The following is a 16,957-nucleotide window of genomic DNA, read 5'->3' as shown; positions in this document are numbered from 1 at the left end:
GAGTAAAAGTGGAATGGAATGCATTTGTGCTCCGACAAGACACACGCCGCCGCCGGTCCACATAGTAGCGCAACCACTAATACCGCGAAAGAAAGTTGTCAATTAGTGGCCTGTTAACGTTCTTTCCCTGCTGAAAGCCTTAGTAGCTAAGATGCATCAGACACACATATTTATTCGATTTTGCCATAGTTAGCTATGCCTGAAGAAGCCTGAACAAATCAATTTACAGGACCTTTGCAGAAAAAGCAGGTAAGTCATGTTTGCTAAAGGTGCAGCTCTATTAAAACAATGATGGTAAATACATTCCGTTTCAGATGAGGTTTTGCTCGATTTCATGTGCTCTGTTCTATTTCTATTGGGATATCGAATAGATATTCTGGGTTCAGAACAGGTTGAGAACGGCTCTTGTTTATGAGGGCAATGTTCTGCAGCAGACCACTACCTTAGTTGGCTTTCTATTTAAACAGCGGCTCCTACTGTTTTACACTTCCCAGCGCTTAATACGCACTTTTCAGATGATGACGGGTTTGGCAGGATTAGATAAATATTAATCTTGGAGCAGGAGAAATACTGCCCAAAAGGGAAAGGGTAGGTCCCCAGTACTTGTATCGTCTTCCTTCTTCAATGTCATTTTAAATAACTGATTAAGTTTTTCGTTTTAGAAAGTTGCACAGGATACAATTAAAGTAGCTATTTCGGTGTCTGTATTTCCGACACGGTACTTAAATGCTGGGGTAAACCGGTTTTAACGTAATACGCTTAAACCTGATAACGTGATACTAACGCGATATTAATACTGGAGCGTTAATTCAGACTTTATAAAAGCTAGGGTTGTAAATATCCAGTGATTGCATTTCAGTGCTTTAATACTACTATTCACAATGGGCAAAGCTTCTACACAAACTTTGATATGTCATAGGCTGGAAACAAACTTGCAGTCCAACTTCTTTACTTCCTGTAAAACCCAACTTAAAAATAAACTTTCTTCTTGCGCTGACAACGAATAATGTGACAGTAGTCGCATCACATTCTAATAACATCCTATAGGTCATCAATTCGTATTACTGAACTCAGCGGACTCTTTTTAAACTGCCACTGGCAGTTTTCCCACGAAGAGCCGTTAAGGGATGTTTGGTAGGTTGTTGTCCTCTAGGATGTCTGGTCATCTGAAGACTGGGGATTAAAACTATAAAGACTACTCAAAACTCTTAACAGTCACAGTAGGTCTTATTCTCACGTTTTAAGTTTGTAAGTCCTGCACTGACATGTCTGTGTGCAAGGTTTTTTAAACCCTCACTCCCATTTTTTTGAGCAGGTCTGTCTGCTTGTAATGCCTTACTCATCACCAACTATACAGGGTTTGGCAACAGTCTTATTTACCTTATCTACCATTGTGTTAATGTGAAATTGGACTCAGATCAAAATTAAACTGAAGATTGATCTCTGTATAAAAGGCTGTCACTTATAATTGATATTCTGACCTGCAAAGGAGTAATAGTGGAATGTTTTCAGGTGTTGATATGTTGATTCTGGCTATAGCTGAGGTTACAAATGGCCAGTCCCATGTTGATCCAGGGAGTGCTGTGACGGGGAGAGACTTTCGCATTGACATTAACATACTGGGTGTCAGAGGTGTGGCCCCTTTCTCCGTAGCCCACTTCCTCTGTATATTCTCCCCAGCAGAGAGCCCTACTCTCTGGATCTTGGTTGGTTAAGGACACACGCTGTTAACCGTCACTGTAGTGGCAGTTTGCAGGACAGAGCATCCCAAGACATTGAATAGTGGTAGTCACGTTAATATTGTACTGCGGGGGATGATGCAGATATTGCTTTGCTGTCATTATAAGTAAGATAAAAAAGCATGTATGACTGTACAGCTGTATATCATAGAACATTGTATTAGCTTCAGAAGAATTATTATCTTTAAAGGACATAGTGCATCTTGTGAAATCTGATATTTATTATGGATTTATATATCATGTCCCCTGTGGAGTGAAATCTGTAGGTGGTTGCAAACTGCATAGCTTCTGTATCTATGGTGTGAATGTACCTTTTCTCAGAGGTAGCAGTTCATGATGATAAATCCAGTGAAATGATCTGTAGGCAGTGTGCCTATATCTCAGGGTCCTATCAGTATACAAGCCATGGCGCTGGTACTTAAGTCTGAATGAGGCTGTCAAGCTAGTTCTCCCAGCTGTATAGGAAAATGGGCAGGGTGTTGATGACGTTTCTTGCTGGTGGCACTCCCAGTAACCACTCCCACCTACTTGAGCCCGGTGTCCCTGTGCAAACCCAGTTCACTGAACCAAAAGGATTTTTTCAGGAATTACAATGATAAACATTCCTTAGCTGACATGCACATTATTAATTGCACGTGAGGGTCAGTTTTCCAGAAAACACCTCCCTCAAGCATATAAACAGATTCTTGTGAAAGTCCCACATCCCTGTCTAGGAGTAATGCCGCCTTCTCCTTCCTGTCAGCCTCAGGCCTGTTGCTCAGCCCACATTTCAATGCTTTGGAATTTCAGGAAAAGATTTGCTACTCCCTAGAGTGAGCAGTCGGTATCTAGTGCTTTGCTAACAGGCAGTAGGTAATAGTCCCTCTGCCTGAAGCATCCATGTCTTCGCTTGGTCTCTAACGTGCTCCTGCTTGCCCCCTTGTTTGCAGTAATAACACAAACCAAGCATGCGGTCGCATATCTGATTGGCTACAACAAAGGATCTTTGTAATCAGCCTTTCAGAGAACATGTATGAGCGCGACACTGTTGAGTGTGCTTTAACAGGGTAACAGCCCTGCTGGAAAACAGTGAATCACTATAGCGTTCCAGGAGATGAGTGAACATTTGTGTACATCGCTCTGAAAGTCAGGACGTATAGTGCCGTGGGAGGAACTGCAACAAGCGTGAGTTGTTTGAACATTAAACTATCATGTTTGTTCCTGGGGTACACTAAACAGTGCTATACAAAAAAAAAGAATGGTTTAGAGTGTCAGTGATGGTTTTATTGTAAAAGCAAATTCATCTTACCTGACTGAGAAATGCATATGATGATTGAAGATGTCAGAACAGGATTTGAAAGTTTTGGCTTTTCACATGTATGTCTGTGCAAGACATGCATATCAACAGATGAAGAAGAAACTTGCTTACAAATCATCCTAGATTTGAAGGTCCCAAAAAGCAATGCTTGTGAACAAATGCTCAGCTCAATCCTCAAGGAGATAAACATCAGTACTGCAAGGGATTTACTCTCACGTATGGGCTCAAACATATACAACTTGACACAACTTCCCTTGCAACACTGGACACATCAGGTGAAGTCCTATTAGAAATCAACATTTGGTGCATGTTCAATAACAAAACCAGTAGGAATTCTGCTTTATGAGTTGTGTCAAGTACATAATTAAGATGCATGCAAAACATAGACCCTTAACACCTAAACACACATTAAGTTATGTATGTTAGCAAGTGAAGTGGTCCACTTTGACATTGATTGTTGCAAAACATGTCTGCCAGTGATCAGTTATTTCTCTCTTTATAGATAATCCTTTTGTAGATAATCTTCTCCCAACTCTTCAGGACTTGGGAAGCCACTCCCTTGTGCTGTGTTGGTAGGCTTGGATGCTTGACAGCTAGCAGATTGGTAGGATCTGTTAAAGTGGCCAGCAGTGCTGCAAGCAAAGGAGGAGCTTTCAGCCTGTTTTTCCTCCTTGTTCCCTAAAGCCCATGACAGGTGTGCGCTCCAAGTATGCCTCAGAAAAAAAATATGTGCATTGGGAATGAGAGCCTTGTTTGCTGTGTTCTTCTGACATCATCTTTTAGCCATGTTTTTTATAAATGTATTGTAAATGGTCATCTGTGAAGGCATTGTAATTGGTATCTGCACACGAGATGGGCATGGTGCCAGACGTTCTCTTGGCACATGTGAGAAGAGAAGGCACGTAGTTATATAATGTGCCCTATCCTTTAGGCGTGTATTTTGAATTAATGTATGACTTCTCCCAAACCTACATAAAGTTGCATTACTGAACACCAGTTCAATGGATTCATTTAGTCAGCATTGGCATTTAAACTGTTTCCAGCTGTAGACACTGGAACAAACACAGTCAAGAGGCTGAACTCCCTTTCTCGTACCACAGCACCATGGATTTCTCTTTATGCCTGCAAGAAGGCAGAAGTTGCAGTCAGTTAAATCTGAGACTCCTCCCGACATAGCCTGGCTTCCTACTGGCAAACAGCTGGTCCTGGCTGAGGTCCCGCGCCATGTCCTGTCCTCTCCTTCCTCCCTGTGTCCTGGCTGGCTTGCTCCTCGCCTGTGTCTACACTGCTCTCTGCACACTGGACTGCACTCCTCGAAAACGTGTCCCATATGAAAGTAAGACGCTGTTATATACAAGACCTACACTTACCTGCCACTTCATTAGAAATGCCTAGATTGTGTCTATGGCAACTGGCCTCTTAGTTTTAGGAGACACATGTAATATGTGCCTAGTGCAGTCCTGCGGTCAGATGCTGACCGCTGATGAAGGGTTAGAGGATGACTAACACAAACATGGAAACAGATGAGCAAACAACTATAACTGCACACCTAAAAAGTTTAACCAAGGCAGGCGTTTCTTAAAGTGATCATTGCATGTCCTTCATATGTGCATATTTTCCCTGTATGTGTCATGGTTGTTATGTATTAGTAACATCATTTATATTAATTTGTACTCCCCTTCTGTAGCCCATAAACTTTTTTTACGTGATAAATCGTATATGGATTTTGCTTTTAAAAGCTGCTGGCAGGTTGTTCATTATAAATTTTTCAGTGGTGGAATTGTCTGTTTTCACATGTGCTAATGCCAGTAAACGGACCAGAATTCATGTGTAAAACAGTGATTGTTGTTCAGTTTTAGCGTTTTTTCACAATTGTGTTTTTCACCATTCAGGAAACCATCTTAAAGTGTTCAGAGAAGAGGGCATTTCAAATTACTCTTCTATGTTAATGAGAGAAGACTTGGGTGTTCTGATGCTGGGAGCTAGAGAGGCTATCTTCGCACTTGACATCAATGACATCTCTGTTGCCAAGGCTAAGGTATCAGCTTCATGCAGGTGCTCTCTATCCCATTACCCAAGTAGTGTACATTGGAGGCTTTTTAAATTCAGCAGCATTGCTAACAGATATGCACTTCCTTTCTAAGGTAACCTGGAAAGTCACTCAGATGAAACAGAATGAATGCACCTACAAAGGAAAGAATCCCGATGTGAGCTTGTCCAAAATTGACTCTTTATCTCACATACAGCATCTTATATCTTATATACAGGCATCCACATTCCATAGGCTAAACACCCCCCCGTAACTGCTTGTCTACCTGGTATCCCCTTTCAGACTGAATGTCGGAACTACATTCGTACGCTGCATCAAATCAACGAAAGTGTCATGTATGTCTGTGGCACAAACGCGTTCAGCCCTGCTTGCGATTACATTGTAAGTACATGTGTACCCCAAAATCTTATTTTAACAGGTCCAAGCCTGTTGTTCATATTCACTGCACAGCTATTATTTAAAAATTCAGAATTCTAAAACTGACTAACGGCATACAACCATATAAAGACAAACAGGGGGGCATACCTCTGTGATGCTTTTCCTGTGGAACAGGCCTATGTCGGTGGACAGCTCAAACTGAAAGGGAGGCAGGAGGAGGGAAAGGGAAAGTGTCCCTTTGATCCTTTTCAGAGGTCCTCGTCCATCATGGCTGGTATGGACTTCAACGATAATTTATTTCACTGCTACAGTTGCTACGCACTCTTTGTTACAATTTAGTAATTACAATGTAGTAATTCATTTCAAACTATTAACCTTGCTGTCGCTGTTGTTTGTGTGTTAAAGTTGGCATGCAAAATGTGTAAATACATTTTAGGAAGTATATCTGCCCAGTCACTGTTATTGACTGAATTTACCTGTCAAAACATTGTAGCTGTAGATGAAACATTGTAGATGAGTTTATGTAAGTCAGTAAAGGCGTACAAGTTTATGCTTCAGTATTGGAAAAAGGTGTATGTTCTGCTGTTCGTTTCAAAATAGAAGATACCTAAAGAAGAGTGGGATTCAATCACATGACAGTGTTCAGTGAGGATTAGAGTTCAACTGTTGCTCACGATCCAAAGCCTCAGAAATATTTGACAGCATTTGAGTTCTTCAGCTTTGCATGAATTGATTTTGCTGTTAATGTCAATTTACCATACCTTTCCAAACACTGCAATTTAATGAGTTGCTCATTTAGTTGCTTTGGTAACACTTTTCTGTCATGTCAGACGGGGACCTATATTCAGCCACCATCCTGAACTTCCTTGGCTCCGAGCCAGCTATCCTGCGCAACTCACTGACTGTCCTGCGCACTGAATTCACGAGCTTCTGGCTCAATGGTATACTTGGATCTACTTTTGGTTTCATTAGTGCTTTGACATTATAAGTGTGTAGTATATTCTTAGTTTTCTGTTTCATGGCAACAGACCATGCTGACCATATTGAATTGTTGGATTGAAATAGTAGGTTTTCTGATTGCCTTAAATGTAAATGTTGATAGTCAGTTTGGGTTAATTGAAGAGTCGTGCAAATAAAGTTCACCTCAAATCTGTTCATCATCTGCATTTGTCCTGTATAACCATAATTCTCTTCAAAACAACAGAACTTGTGAATATCATGAAACCAGAAAAACATCAAAGTGAGCTATTCAGGGTCACTGTGGTAAACACCATCAGCACCCAATAGTAGTTGTCATGGTGACAAATGCACAGCTTTATATTTATGCTTATATATCATGTTAACAGGAAACACTGTTTCAAGGTAGGCAGCAACGTAGAAAATAGATAGATTATCAAAAAGATATGATAAGTGAAAATATAAGATTCTTTCTAGCATGTTCATATGAAGAACTTCAGAAGGATTACAGTTCAGGGACATGATATTCATGAGAATATGGAAAATGGTTAGCCAAAAAGGCACAAACGTCACAAAAATTCTTCCAGACTGGATTCATTGTTAGATTGAGCATCGCCTTTCTCACCTAACCACAGAGCCCAACTTCATCCACATGGATGTGATCCCAGAAAGTGAAAACAACCCTGAAGGGGATGATGATAAGCTCTACATATTCTTCAGTGAAAACGCAGTAGAGTATGACTTCTACAGCAGACTTGTAGTGTCGAGGGTCGCTCGAGTCTGCAAGGTATGTTTCCCATCCATTTGTAAGGTGCAGCTGAGAGTTCAGCTTTAAATCAGCAACGCTCGCTTGTTCTGTGTGATTCAGTAGACTTACATTAATGGTCCAGCCCTGCTGCCCCTCTTTATGACTATGGTTGGTCACTTTCTATTTGCTGAGCTGAGAGAGAGTCTTTAATGTGTAGGGTGACAGGGGAGGCCAGAGGACACTGCAGAGGAAGTGGACCTCTTTCCTAAAGGCCAGCCTGGACTGCCCAGTTTCCGGGGACATCCTGCCATACGTTCTACAGGATGTCTTCCTCCTCCGTCACAGTGACTGGCGGAAAAGCATCTTCTATGCTGCCTTCACCTCCCAGTCGTGAGTAAGGTTTTACTGTGCTGGTCCTACAGGAGCCTAGGGTTGTAGATATCTAGGGTTGCACAATATATTCTTTTTCAATCTGTATCGGCCTTGGCAAAACTGACATCACAAAAGGATGTGATTTGCAAATGAGCTCTTTGCAAATGAATCCTATTGCATAAATGGTTATCATGTGTTGAGTGTTCTGTTTAATCTCAGATGTTCCAAATAAATACTCTTTGGATGTTTAGATCAGTCATGGCATTTACATGATCCAACAAAGGTCATTAAGATTTCGCCAAAATAATGCAACCCAGTCTTTAACTATGTAACACCAAGTGTTCACCAATGTGTTTGAATATACTGCAAGGCATATTGAAATTGTTTTATGTGGTAACATATTCACAGTGGGCTATTTTTATCCATATTGCACAGTCCTAGGTGAGCTTTAATCTCACTCCTTGTTCTGCTCCCTGACCTCAGCTCTGTATTTTTATGAAAGGAATTGATGTGTGTTTGTGTTTGTGTGTGTGTGTGTGTGTGTGTGTGTGTGTGTGTGTGTGTGTGTGTGTGTGTGTGTGTGTGTGTCTGTCTGTTCAGGGGCTCCAATGAAGTATTTTCAGCAGTATGTGCATATTCTGTGATGGACATCAATAAGGTGTTCTCCCATGGAAAATATAAAACACCAGTAACAGTAGAAGCCTCTCATGTGAAATGGGTCATGTATAATGGAGATCTGCCTGTTCCTCGACCAGGATCAGTGAGTCATCATATATCATTTACTTTTTGCCTTTCAACAGTTGTTCATGGACAAAACTTTGATATTTAATTTGTTTCTACACACAGTGTATCAACAATGCTGCAAGGGCTTCTGGAATAAGGAGCTCTCTGGACCTTCCTGATAAAACCCTGCAGTTCGTCCGCGATCATCCACTCATGGACGACAGCGTGAAGCCCCTAACAGGCCAGCCACTGCTGGTCAGGAAAGGTGTGCTGTTCACCCGCCTGGTGGTGGACCGTGCGACCGCACTGGACGGACAGCCTCACCTCGTCATGTTCGTCGGCACAGGTACACACACTGTGACCTCCCTGAGAGGAAGAGAAGGAAGACAAACGGTATCAGTAACCCAAATATACAAGCACCTTGTCACAACTGTCAGTCTTGCGCTGTAAATGCTGGCAATATGTTTACTATTGATAAATATTGATAAATATTGTGGTCATTCAGTACTTGTTGCAGTCAACTTTCTAATTTGAAATGCTCCTTATTCAGACAATGGGTTCATGCAGAAAGCTGTGAACTACAATGGGGAGATGCACATCATTGAGGAGCTACAGCTGTTCAGAAGCCCTGAGCCAATCAGCGTCCTGCGTGTCTCTTCTAGCACGGTACTGAAAACCTCAAAACACCTTCAGTAGGAGAGGATGTAACATTTTCCTTTAAAGTAAGGCATGTTATGTGCCTTTAAGGCCAACTAGTTCTTGTTTATGAGCAAACACATTATGAACAGATACCGCTGTAGACACTGGAACCTCAAGGCTTAAAACAAATAAAGCATATTAATGTTGTATCACTTATCTTCTGCAAAAGTTGTAACAAGCAGTAGTCTACTGCAGTACCAGTGTGCATTAGACCCTGGCAACAGATCTGTAGACAGATCCGTCCTCAAGCTCATAACCCCAAAAGCAGTACCAGTTCAACCTAATAGCAAATAAAACTTGATTTTAAAACAATAAAATAGTGGTATGTGTAGTATCTATGTATGTATAGGTTTAAGTTGTATTTCCTATATTGTTACAAGGTCAGCGATTTTATTTTTTAATTTTTTTATTTATTTATTTTTTTAGTTTTTAAAAATTAAAAATTAGGAAGCAATAAGGGCACTAACTTTCTTCTGGAGAAATTAAGTCAAGAATGATTGTGAACCTGACACTCCTTCCAGTGTGATGTACTTTACTTTAATCCACTATAATGGCCCTAAATTGCTGTTGCACAATAGAGGTTAAACTTTCATTTTCATTCTCTGCTTACTTGTGGATGGTGTTTTAAACACACTGAAGCTGGGTAAGAATGTGACAGCTTTGTTTTGGCTTCTTAGACAGCGCAATCAAAACAAAATGGTCTTTACTAATATAAATATTACAGTTGCAATGATTTTAACAATACATGCATCTGCATTTCAACGGCTGAAGTAATGTTATTTTTTTTCCGTGTAAGTGCTTGTCTAACCGGTATCCCCGCATAAGATACTGTGCTATTGTGTCATGTGTTACACTGTACTAGTGTTCTTGGCATGATACTGCTATTGTGTTTTGTTTGATATTGCACTAGTATAGTTTGTGTGACCCTGTGCCAGGGGGTCTTGTCAGAGGTGAGGGCTCTTCTTTGCCTAGCAGAGCATGCTCTTCAGTGATCTGTTTTGTTCTGTGCGCGCCATAGGGCCAGGTGTATGCGGGCTCTGCGTCTGGTGTGGTGCAGATTCCTATGGCTGACTGCCACCGCTACTCTTCGTGTTTGGACTGCGTCCTCGCCAGAGATCCTTACTGTGCCTGGGACCTCGGCACCCACCGCTGCACCCCCTCGCCCAGATTCACCAAAGATGAGTACGTAGAGCATGCACATTGTTACCACATTCCCACACCGTCAGCGTCTGTCTGTGTGAAGCCATCATTCGCCTCACCCCGATAGCCCAAAGTCCTTAAGACTGGTGGCAGCCCATCTCAGTTCTGAGGTTCCCAATGGGCATTTTTTGTGTTTTTCCTGCTCCTGATATGACACGTCAGCTGACCTGAATCAGGTATGCTAGAGGAAGGAAATTCACTAGAATCGGAAAGTGCTAAGCATTAGTACACAAAACACGGATCTATTACCCCACCCAGCTGATATTTTAGTCACATTCTGTACTTTGGTGTCTTTGACTTTTGACACACTTCTAAAGTTTAGAACCAAAAAACACATTTTGTATCTGTCAGTGATCAACACATCAGTGATCCTAATTGCTTTCATTTCAGTGAACTGGTTCAAAGTTTAAAAGAGGGGGATCCTTCTCGCTGCCCAGACCCAGGTATTAACTTGTTTTAGATTTGTTGTTCATATAGGGTTAAATGTCAGACGTGCATTTGTTATAATCTGCATCTGCATTTTGTACTCCCAGAGAAGGGAAACAACCTCGATCCTAATCTTCATATGCATGTTTCAGTCCCCATTAGGGCAAAGAAAAAGACCCTGGCTCTGGGAAACAACATTAGGCTCCCGTGTGTGCTGGACTCCAGCCTGGCTCAGGTGCAGTGGCGCCTGGCCACACAGCTGTTGATCCCGACCAGCGGGAAGTACAGCATTCAGGCCGATGGTCTCCTCATTTACAACGCCTCGGCTGCTGACACGGGCCTCTACACCTGTGAGTCAGTGGAGCGGCCAGCTGGCAGGCAGTACCGCAGGACGCTGGCCGCCTACCAGCTACACCTCCCCTCGGCCCTGGGTGACGATGACGACGGAGACAACAGCACCTATGATTGGGGTGGCACAGGCACAGAGCACCCTCCCTCCGAGTTGCCAGACGTGGTGCCAGTGACATCCCCCGCCTGGCACCGGAGCGGCCTGGTAGCCATGGAGGTGTCCGTTACCATGCTGTCTGTGCTGCTGGTGGCTTTGCTGCTGTGGAACTGGTACAAGGGCCACCTCCCGCTGCGGGGGAGGTGCCGGCAGCATCCCCGCAAGCAGCCCAGGTCGGCGGGCCACGGCCACCCTGCTATATACCCGCTGCGCCAACACGCCACCCTCGACAGCACGGAAGAAGCCCAGGCCAGGCAGTTCCTCCATGCACACAGTAACTATGGCAACGGGTTAAACACGGGTGTTTTCAAGTATATCATGGACGAGTCTGAGATTTAAACGCTTACGGTACGGTTTAACAGACGTGTATGGCCAGAAATAGAAGAGACAGGCATTGAGAAATGAAGGCAGGGCAAGAACTGAGAGTCTTCACCTCGTTCAAAAAGTCTGTGCTGGATTCATCTCAAGAAATGAATGTTAATAAATAATTTTCTTTTGTTCAGCTCTGCTGAGAATTGTCCTTTATATAAAGTATAAAGTAGGCCTGTCATGGATTTGGTGGTAAGTGGTATTTTGGCTATACCATGCTTACATCATCATTCAGGCAGTATTTGCAGAGTGAGAGGTACTGGCTCTGATGATGGAGATGTCTGGAAGTCAGGCCTAGTCAGAGAGAAGCCAAGTCATTGTCTTCGGTTGGCCTGTGTGAAGAGTGAAGATTACCCCATAACACACATACAATGTGGTGAGGTAAAGGTTACTTGATACTTTTGATGCTAAAAAAATCTAGCACAGTCTGTTTAAGTATTGCATTACCATTCAGTATGTAACTGTAATACAATTAGGAAAATTCAGCTGTCTTTTTATGGGGCAGTGGAATTACCTGTTTAAAGTGCAAAAAATATTCACCTCTTTTTAAACCTTTTCATGCTAACATAATTTAGTGTTTGTTCAGAATTCTCTGAATTCTTTGCAGTCTGACAGTTTTCACTAGACAGGAATACGTGGTACCTAATGAAGTTGGTATGACAGATGTATGTTATTTTTGTATTTTAACACCATTCTATGATGGCATTACCAGAGCATCTTTCATTTGTATACCATTTGCATTCCTAGTCTCCTGAATGTGCCCTTAAATCTGATATCGGAAATTTGTTACCTATGTGTTATACCAGGTGCATCTAAAATCTTTGATCAAAGTGGTATGACGTTTACATATCCGTGAGTAAATATAACAACACTGTTATAATGGGCTGAGAAGAAACAACTAGAACAGTGTAATTAAAAGTATATTGCAGCTGTGAAATGCAAACTATTAGGCTTTATTCAAGGCCTTTGAAAAGCTCTGAGAGAATGCACTAAGAACACACTGTGTAGAGTTGAAAGTAGATCATGTTTTCTATATACTGTAACTGCAAAACATGACCACACATTATTATTGTTTTTTGGAGTAGTTCATTGCTCCTTTAGTTTTATATAATATGTTGTATGGTGTCTGCAAGTCATGCTAACCTGGCTCTACCCTGCTTATGGCATAAACAATGCAGTGACTAAGGATTTTTAGGAAGAACAGGGTTTTTTTCTGAACTCTTGTTTTAAATATAAAACATCTCAATCTTATTAAGAATCCAAAACATAAAACCTTTTAAATACCAACACTTGGGTTACTTCAAAGACTTGTGCCTCTGTATTGACCTGGAAACCCCATTGTTCAGATTTATGGAGGTTAAAAAAGCAATGTAATACATACTATGTACACAGTATGTAACAATAACATACAGCTGCCTAATTTGTTCTTAAGTAGTGCATTCTAACATTAATAATCCATACAATTTTTGCTAATTCAGTTGTCTTAATCCAATCTTTCTATTAAAATCCACACGATTATACCCAATCAATGTTTAAATATACTGTGCCCCATTGTGAATGACCAGAGAGATCATTAATATGTCTGAATCCTTCTTTATTTGAATCTGTTCTCATCTCTCATCCACAATCTTTTGTAGCTTTATTAATAAAATGGTGGTCTAATCCTCATCAGTAGACCACCCCGTGCTCCCTGGGTGGTGTGTTATGTTTCAAATTAGATCTGCTTTATCTAGCAAGGTGCAGTTCTCACTGGTATTTATCTCATCCGAGACACTCACTTCTGCACTGGGGATCAGGCAAAACAGAACAGGCAATGCTTTTGTCTATTTTACAGTTTTTACTCAGCTTTGCAGACTTGGTGAAGTATGCTTTTATGCTTTTTTTAAGTAGATTTAGTATATAAATCAAGAATGTGACTTATGTTTTAATATTTGTTTAATATTTGTTTCTTATATATAAATAACTGATTCTAAACATTGTCACACAGTGCCTCAGACTGGTAGTACATAAATTTACCCATGATTAAAATTAAATACTACTTAAGATAAAGAAAAATTGTATTAAACTTGAATTACAAGTTAAATATGGGGTTAAATATTAATTCAAATCTATTTTTGAGATGTATATCATCAGTACAATTGTAATCAGATTAAATTAATATCAATTACTCTGTCAATAGACATTTAAAGGAATTTAAAGGAGTTAATGTGCTCTTGGGTGCTATTTTAGCATAACGTTCCCTTTTGTCAGGGCTGTGTCACCCCACTAGTGGAATAATCTCTGGCCCTTCCTTACTCCACAGTCAAAGTCAAATTAGTTTTCTTTGTAGTAGCCTGATTTATGTGTAATGATCAGATTTCTGTGTAGAGGTCAGATTTCTGTTTAGTCATTTCTATGTAGCTAATTTCTAATGTAACCACTGGGAGGCACAAGATGTTCATAAAATCACATGCCCATATTTTAGATTTATTTCATTACAGACTCTTTTTTTTTTTTACTTGAAAAGGGTGAATATGAGAAAAATTAATAATTAAAAGCAGAGTTATCTGAAAAACAGTGTGTGTATTCATAACTGCATTTGTCTAATTTTGTTCCTACTCTACAGTAACTTCCCACAGCCTCCACCAGGGGGAGCCCATGAACGGAAGTAACACAAAGAAGACCCAAGTGAGCAGCACGGGCCTTCTAGAGAGACCACAGCCCTCTTCTCCTCTTCTATCCCCATCTATCTCCAACAGTTGCTATGGTGACCACACTATGGCCAGGTCAGCAGTAACCCATGATGACCCTTAAAATGATCTTTTAACCCACAAGACCATGGCCAGGAACGAGAGGTCAGGAGTGGCCAGAAGGCAATGAGAGCTTTTTTGTGATTGGTTGTTCTGTCAGCCCACACATCATCAGTTTCTCTGAGATGAGAAGCCAGACAGCAGCTAGAGAATTCTAAGGAAGAGTGAGTACAGCTCACAAAATGACCAGTTTTGTTCATGTAGTTAGATCTTCACACACAATATTGCTTGAATTTGTGTGGAAACAATCATTATCTTGGTAACTGATATTAAAAGATAACTCTAAATCTGATTTACATTGTATATACAATTACAATTTACATTGTAAATTGGGGATGATGGGTCTGCCTGTCGGTGATGAAAGGGGGATGGTTAAACAACCACTGGTTCCAAAGTGTGGTCCATACTCAGTCTTTCTCTCTAATCTACCCAGCACATATCTAGAGATGACCGGCGTTAATCTATAGATGTGTTGCCTCTTTACACCCAAAGACCGCTTTGGAAATCTCCCCATATAACAGCGTCTCACTACACGGTGGAGGCCTAATGTGACTGTCACATGACCACAGTTCCCTTCACCCACCTAATCTAAGCTTTAGCTGATGGTCTGTCGATATTGATTTTTAAAGGTAATGGCCAAGGACTGATAAAATGTACATGCGGATGTAAGGATGATGGAGAGGAAAGGAGAGAAGGCTGGAGGTGCCACACGTTCAAGACAACAGAGTCGAAGGACGGAGGAGTGCAGCAGATGTTTTTAAAAAGAAATGCAGGGAAATGCGTGCAAGACAAATGAAGTGACTGAGATTTCATTATGCTGGTCATGTTTGTTAGTGTCATTAAAATGGCTAAAATGCATTCTTTATATTATTCTTTCTATATTCCTCCATGTGCTTAACTAAAAAGGGCAAACTGACCACATACAGATGTCTACCTTCTATCTTTGCTAAGTTAACTTTTGCTAAGCCTTATAAGAACAGGACATATATTTCATGGTATTATACAACACAGTATACCATAGCAACAAACCAAAAATCATATATCTTAAGAAAGAAATAACAGAACATCAACATCATATATTTGAACAACAGGTGAAATGTTCAGATCAGATCATCTTTGTTATCAGATCAGATTCATTCATGTAAACAAGCTATGGGTGAAATGGTTATTTGCAAGATCAGAACTGAAACTATGTGGATTATTTTTAATGTTGTTTGTTTTCCTTTTTGTTTGTGTCTTGATATTAAGGGCAGTTTTTTCTTCTTAACAGTTGATTCCTTGCATGTTAATTACATGGAGTGCTTTGATTTAACAGGAACAATAAAAAAAAAAACTGCCCGTCATTGGAAAACCCCAGAATTAAAAATAAGCATAACCTTTTAACCTTGCCAGACTTCTTTTAACCTTGCCACATTTCTCTAACACTCCTCCAGTAGATGTGTCCTTCATGAGAAAGCTAACAACCTCCCAGTGATTCCCCCTGCCATTACATTAGCTCCCTAAAGGACTCTAAACAGGGGTTTTAACAGGACCCTCAGCACAGTGACCTTTCACCTGATTGAACTGACCCTAAGGTCTTGACCCGGCTCACAGACCCTGGAATCACACTGCCACTCTCTTCCATCCACTAGTCCTGCAACCTTATTTACTCTTCCTTACTAAATGGTAGCATGCTTATTTGTCCATTTGGACAGGGAAGCTGTATGATTTTACTTTATATTCCAATTTCCAAAGGTGTTTTTTTTGGGGGGGGGGGGGGGGGCTCCCCCCAATTCCTGCTCACACTACTCATATCATGTTTTAGGTTGGGTGGTGAGAGTGGTGTTCTGGCAAGGGCCCAGATTTTTTATTCCCTGCAACAGTTTACAGCTCCTCACATGGGACATCCAGATGCCGTGGACAGGCCAGCTGTGAGATATAATTCCTCCATTGAGTCCTGGGCCTGCTTCCAACGGTATATGCCTGAAAGCGTTCTAGTGGGTGCCACCAGAGGGCATCCTTCTGAGATTCCCAAACCACCTTAACTGGCTTCTCTCGAGTTTGAGGCCTACATTATCCCAGAGAGAGAGAGTCCAGCCATCCAGAGGAGAAATCTAATTTCCAGCCTTTGTGTGTGTGTGTGTGTGTGTGTGTGTGAGCAAGAGAAAGAGATATTCTTCTTTCATTTAAAACATATCTCATGATTATAGATGAAGATGCAGACTGACCACTAGTTTTTTACTTTAACTATGTTCCTGCTTCCCTACCACACACCGGTTCAGAGTCTGTTGCCGACTACCGCCGACTCGATGGTCAGTTTCATGCACACTTTTTCCATTACCCGTCAACAAAATCCCAATATACATAAAAACTGTCTCTTTGTTGCGACTGAGAAATTCTCTTTCTGGAATATGTACCAGAACAATAGGCATTACAGAGTCTACATTTGGGTACATTTTTAAGACTCACGAACAAACTGATAATCTTAACTATAACAAACAACTGGGCAGACAACTGAAGGCCACAGTACCGGAAGCCTGAAAATTTAGCTTTTAATTAAGTGAGAGGCTGCCATAAATACCAGAGTATGACAGAGGGTTTACCACAACATACAAACCACGGTTTCGCCTCGTCAACAGCCTAGGTTTTGGAACAAAGTTGTATGGGAAAATGAGGCAAAGATTTGCTACACCAGAGTTGTAAAAAGAGAACAATGTGGAGACCAG

General features: G+C 41.1%; 1 protein-coding gene across 4 annotated transcripts; it reads left to right on the top strand.

Annotated features, from left to right (window-relative positions):
* Positions 1-37: 37 nt before the first annotated feature.
* On the top strand, positions 38-15,586 carry si:ch211-129c21.1 (semaphorin-4E). Of its 4 annotated transcripts, none has more exons than XR_014120053.1 (16): positions 38-249; positions 4,137-4,372; positions 4,929-5,074; positions 5,181-5,243; positions 5,369-5,467; positions 5,639-5,738; positions 6,295-6,405; positions 7,057-7,208; positions 7,387-7,559; positions 8,142-8,301; positions 8,388-8,610; positions 8,815-8,930; positions 9,982-10,145; positions 10,554-10,606; positions 10,742-14,228; positions 14,882-15,586. XR_014120053.1 is itself a non-coding variant. In XM_027018103.3 (15 exons), exons 2-15 carry the CDS (start codon positions 4,261-4,263, stop codon positions 11,431-11,433), a joined length of 2,364 nt encoding a protein of 787 aa, XP_026873904.2. In that variant the 5' UTR covers positions 38-249; positions 4,137-4,260; the 3' UTR covers positions 11,434-15,586. The 4 variants fall into 4 exon arrangements, 1 of the variants encoding a protein (XP_026873904.2); XR_014120055.1 differs by lacking the exon at positions 38-249 and adding an exon at positions 541-588; XR_014120054.1 differs by lacking the exon at positions 38-249 and adding an exon at positions 2,716-2,903.
* The last annotated feature ends 1,371 nt before the right edge of the window (positions 15,587-16,957 follow it).

The sequence above is a fragment of the Electrophorus electricus genome, chromosome 26 (assembly GCF_041902795.1).
Source record: "Electrophorus electricus isolate QZ-2024a chromosome 26, ASM4190279v1, whole genome shotgun sequence".
In the NCBI taxonomy this organism is placed as follows: Eukaryota; Metazoa; Chordata; class Actinopteri; order Gymnotiformes; family Gymnotidae; genus Electrophorus; species Electrophorus electricus.
Note: the sequence above shows the minus strand (reverse complement) of the source record. Positions and strands in the feature narration are given on the sequence as shown.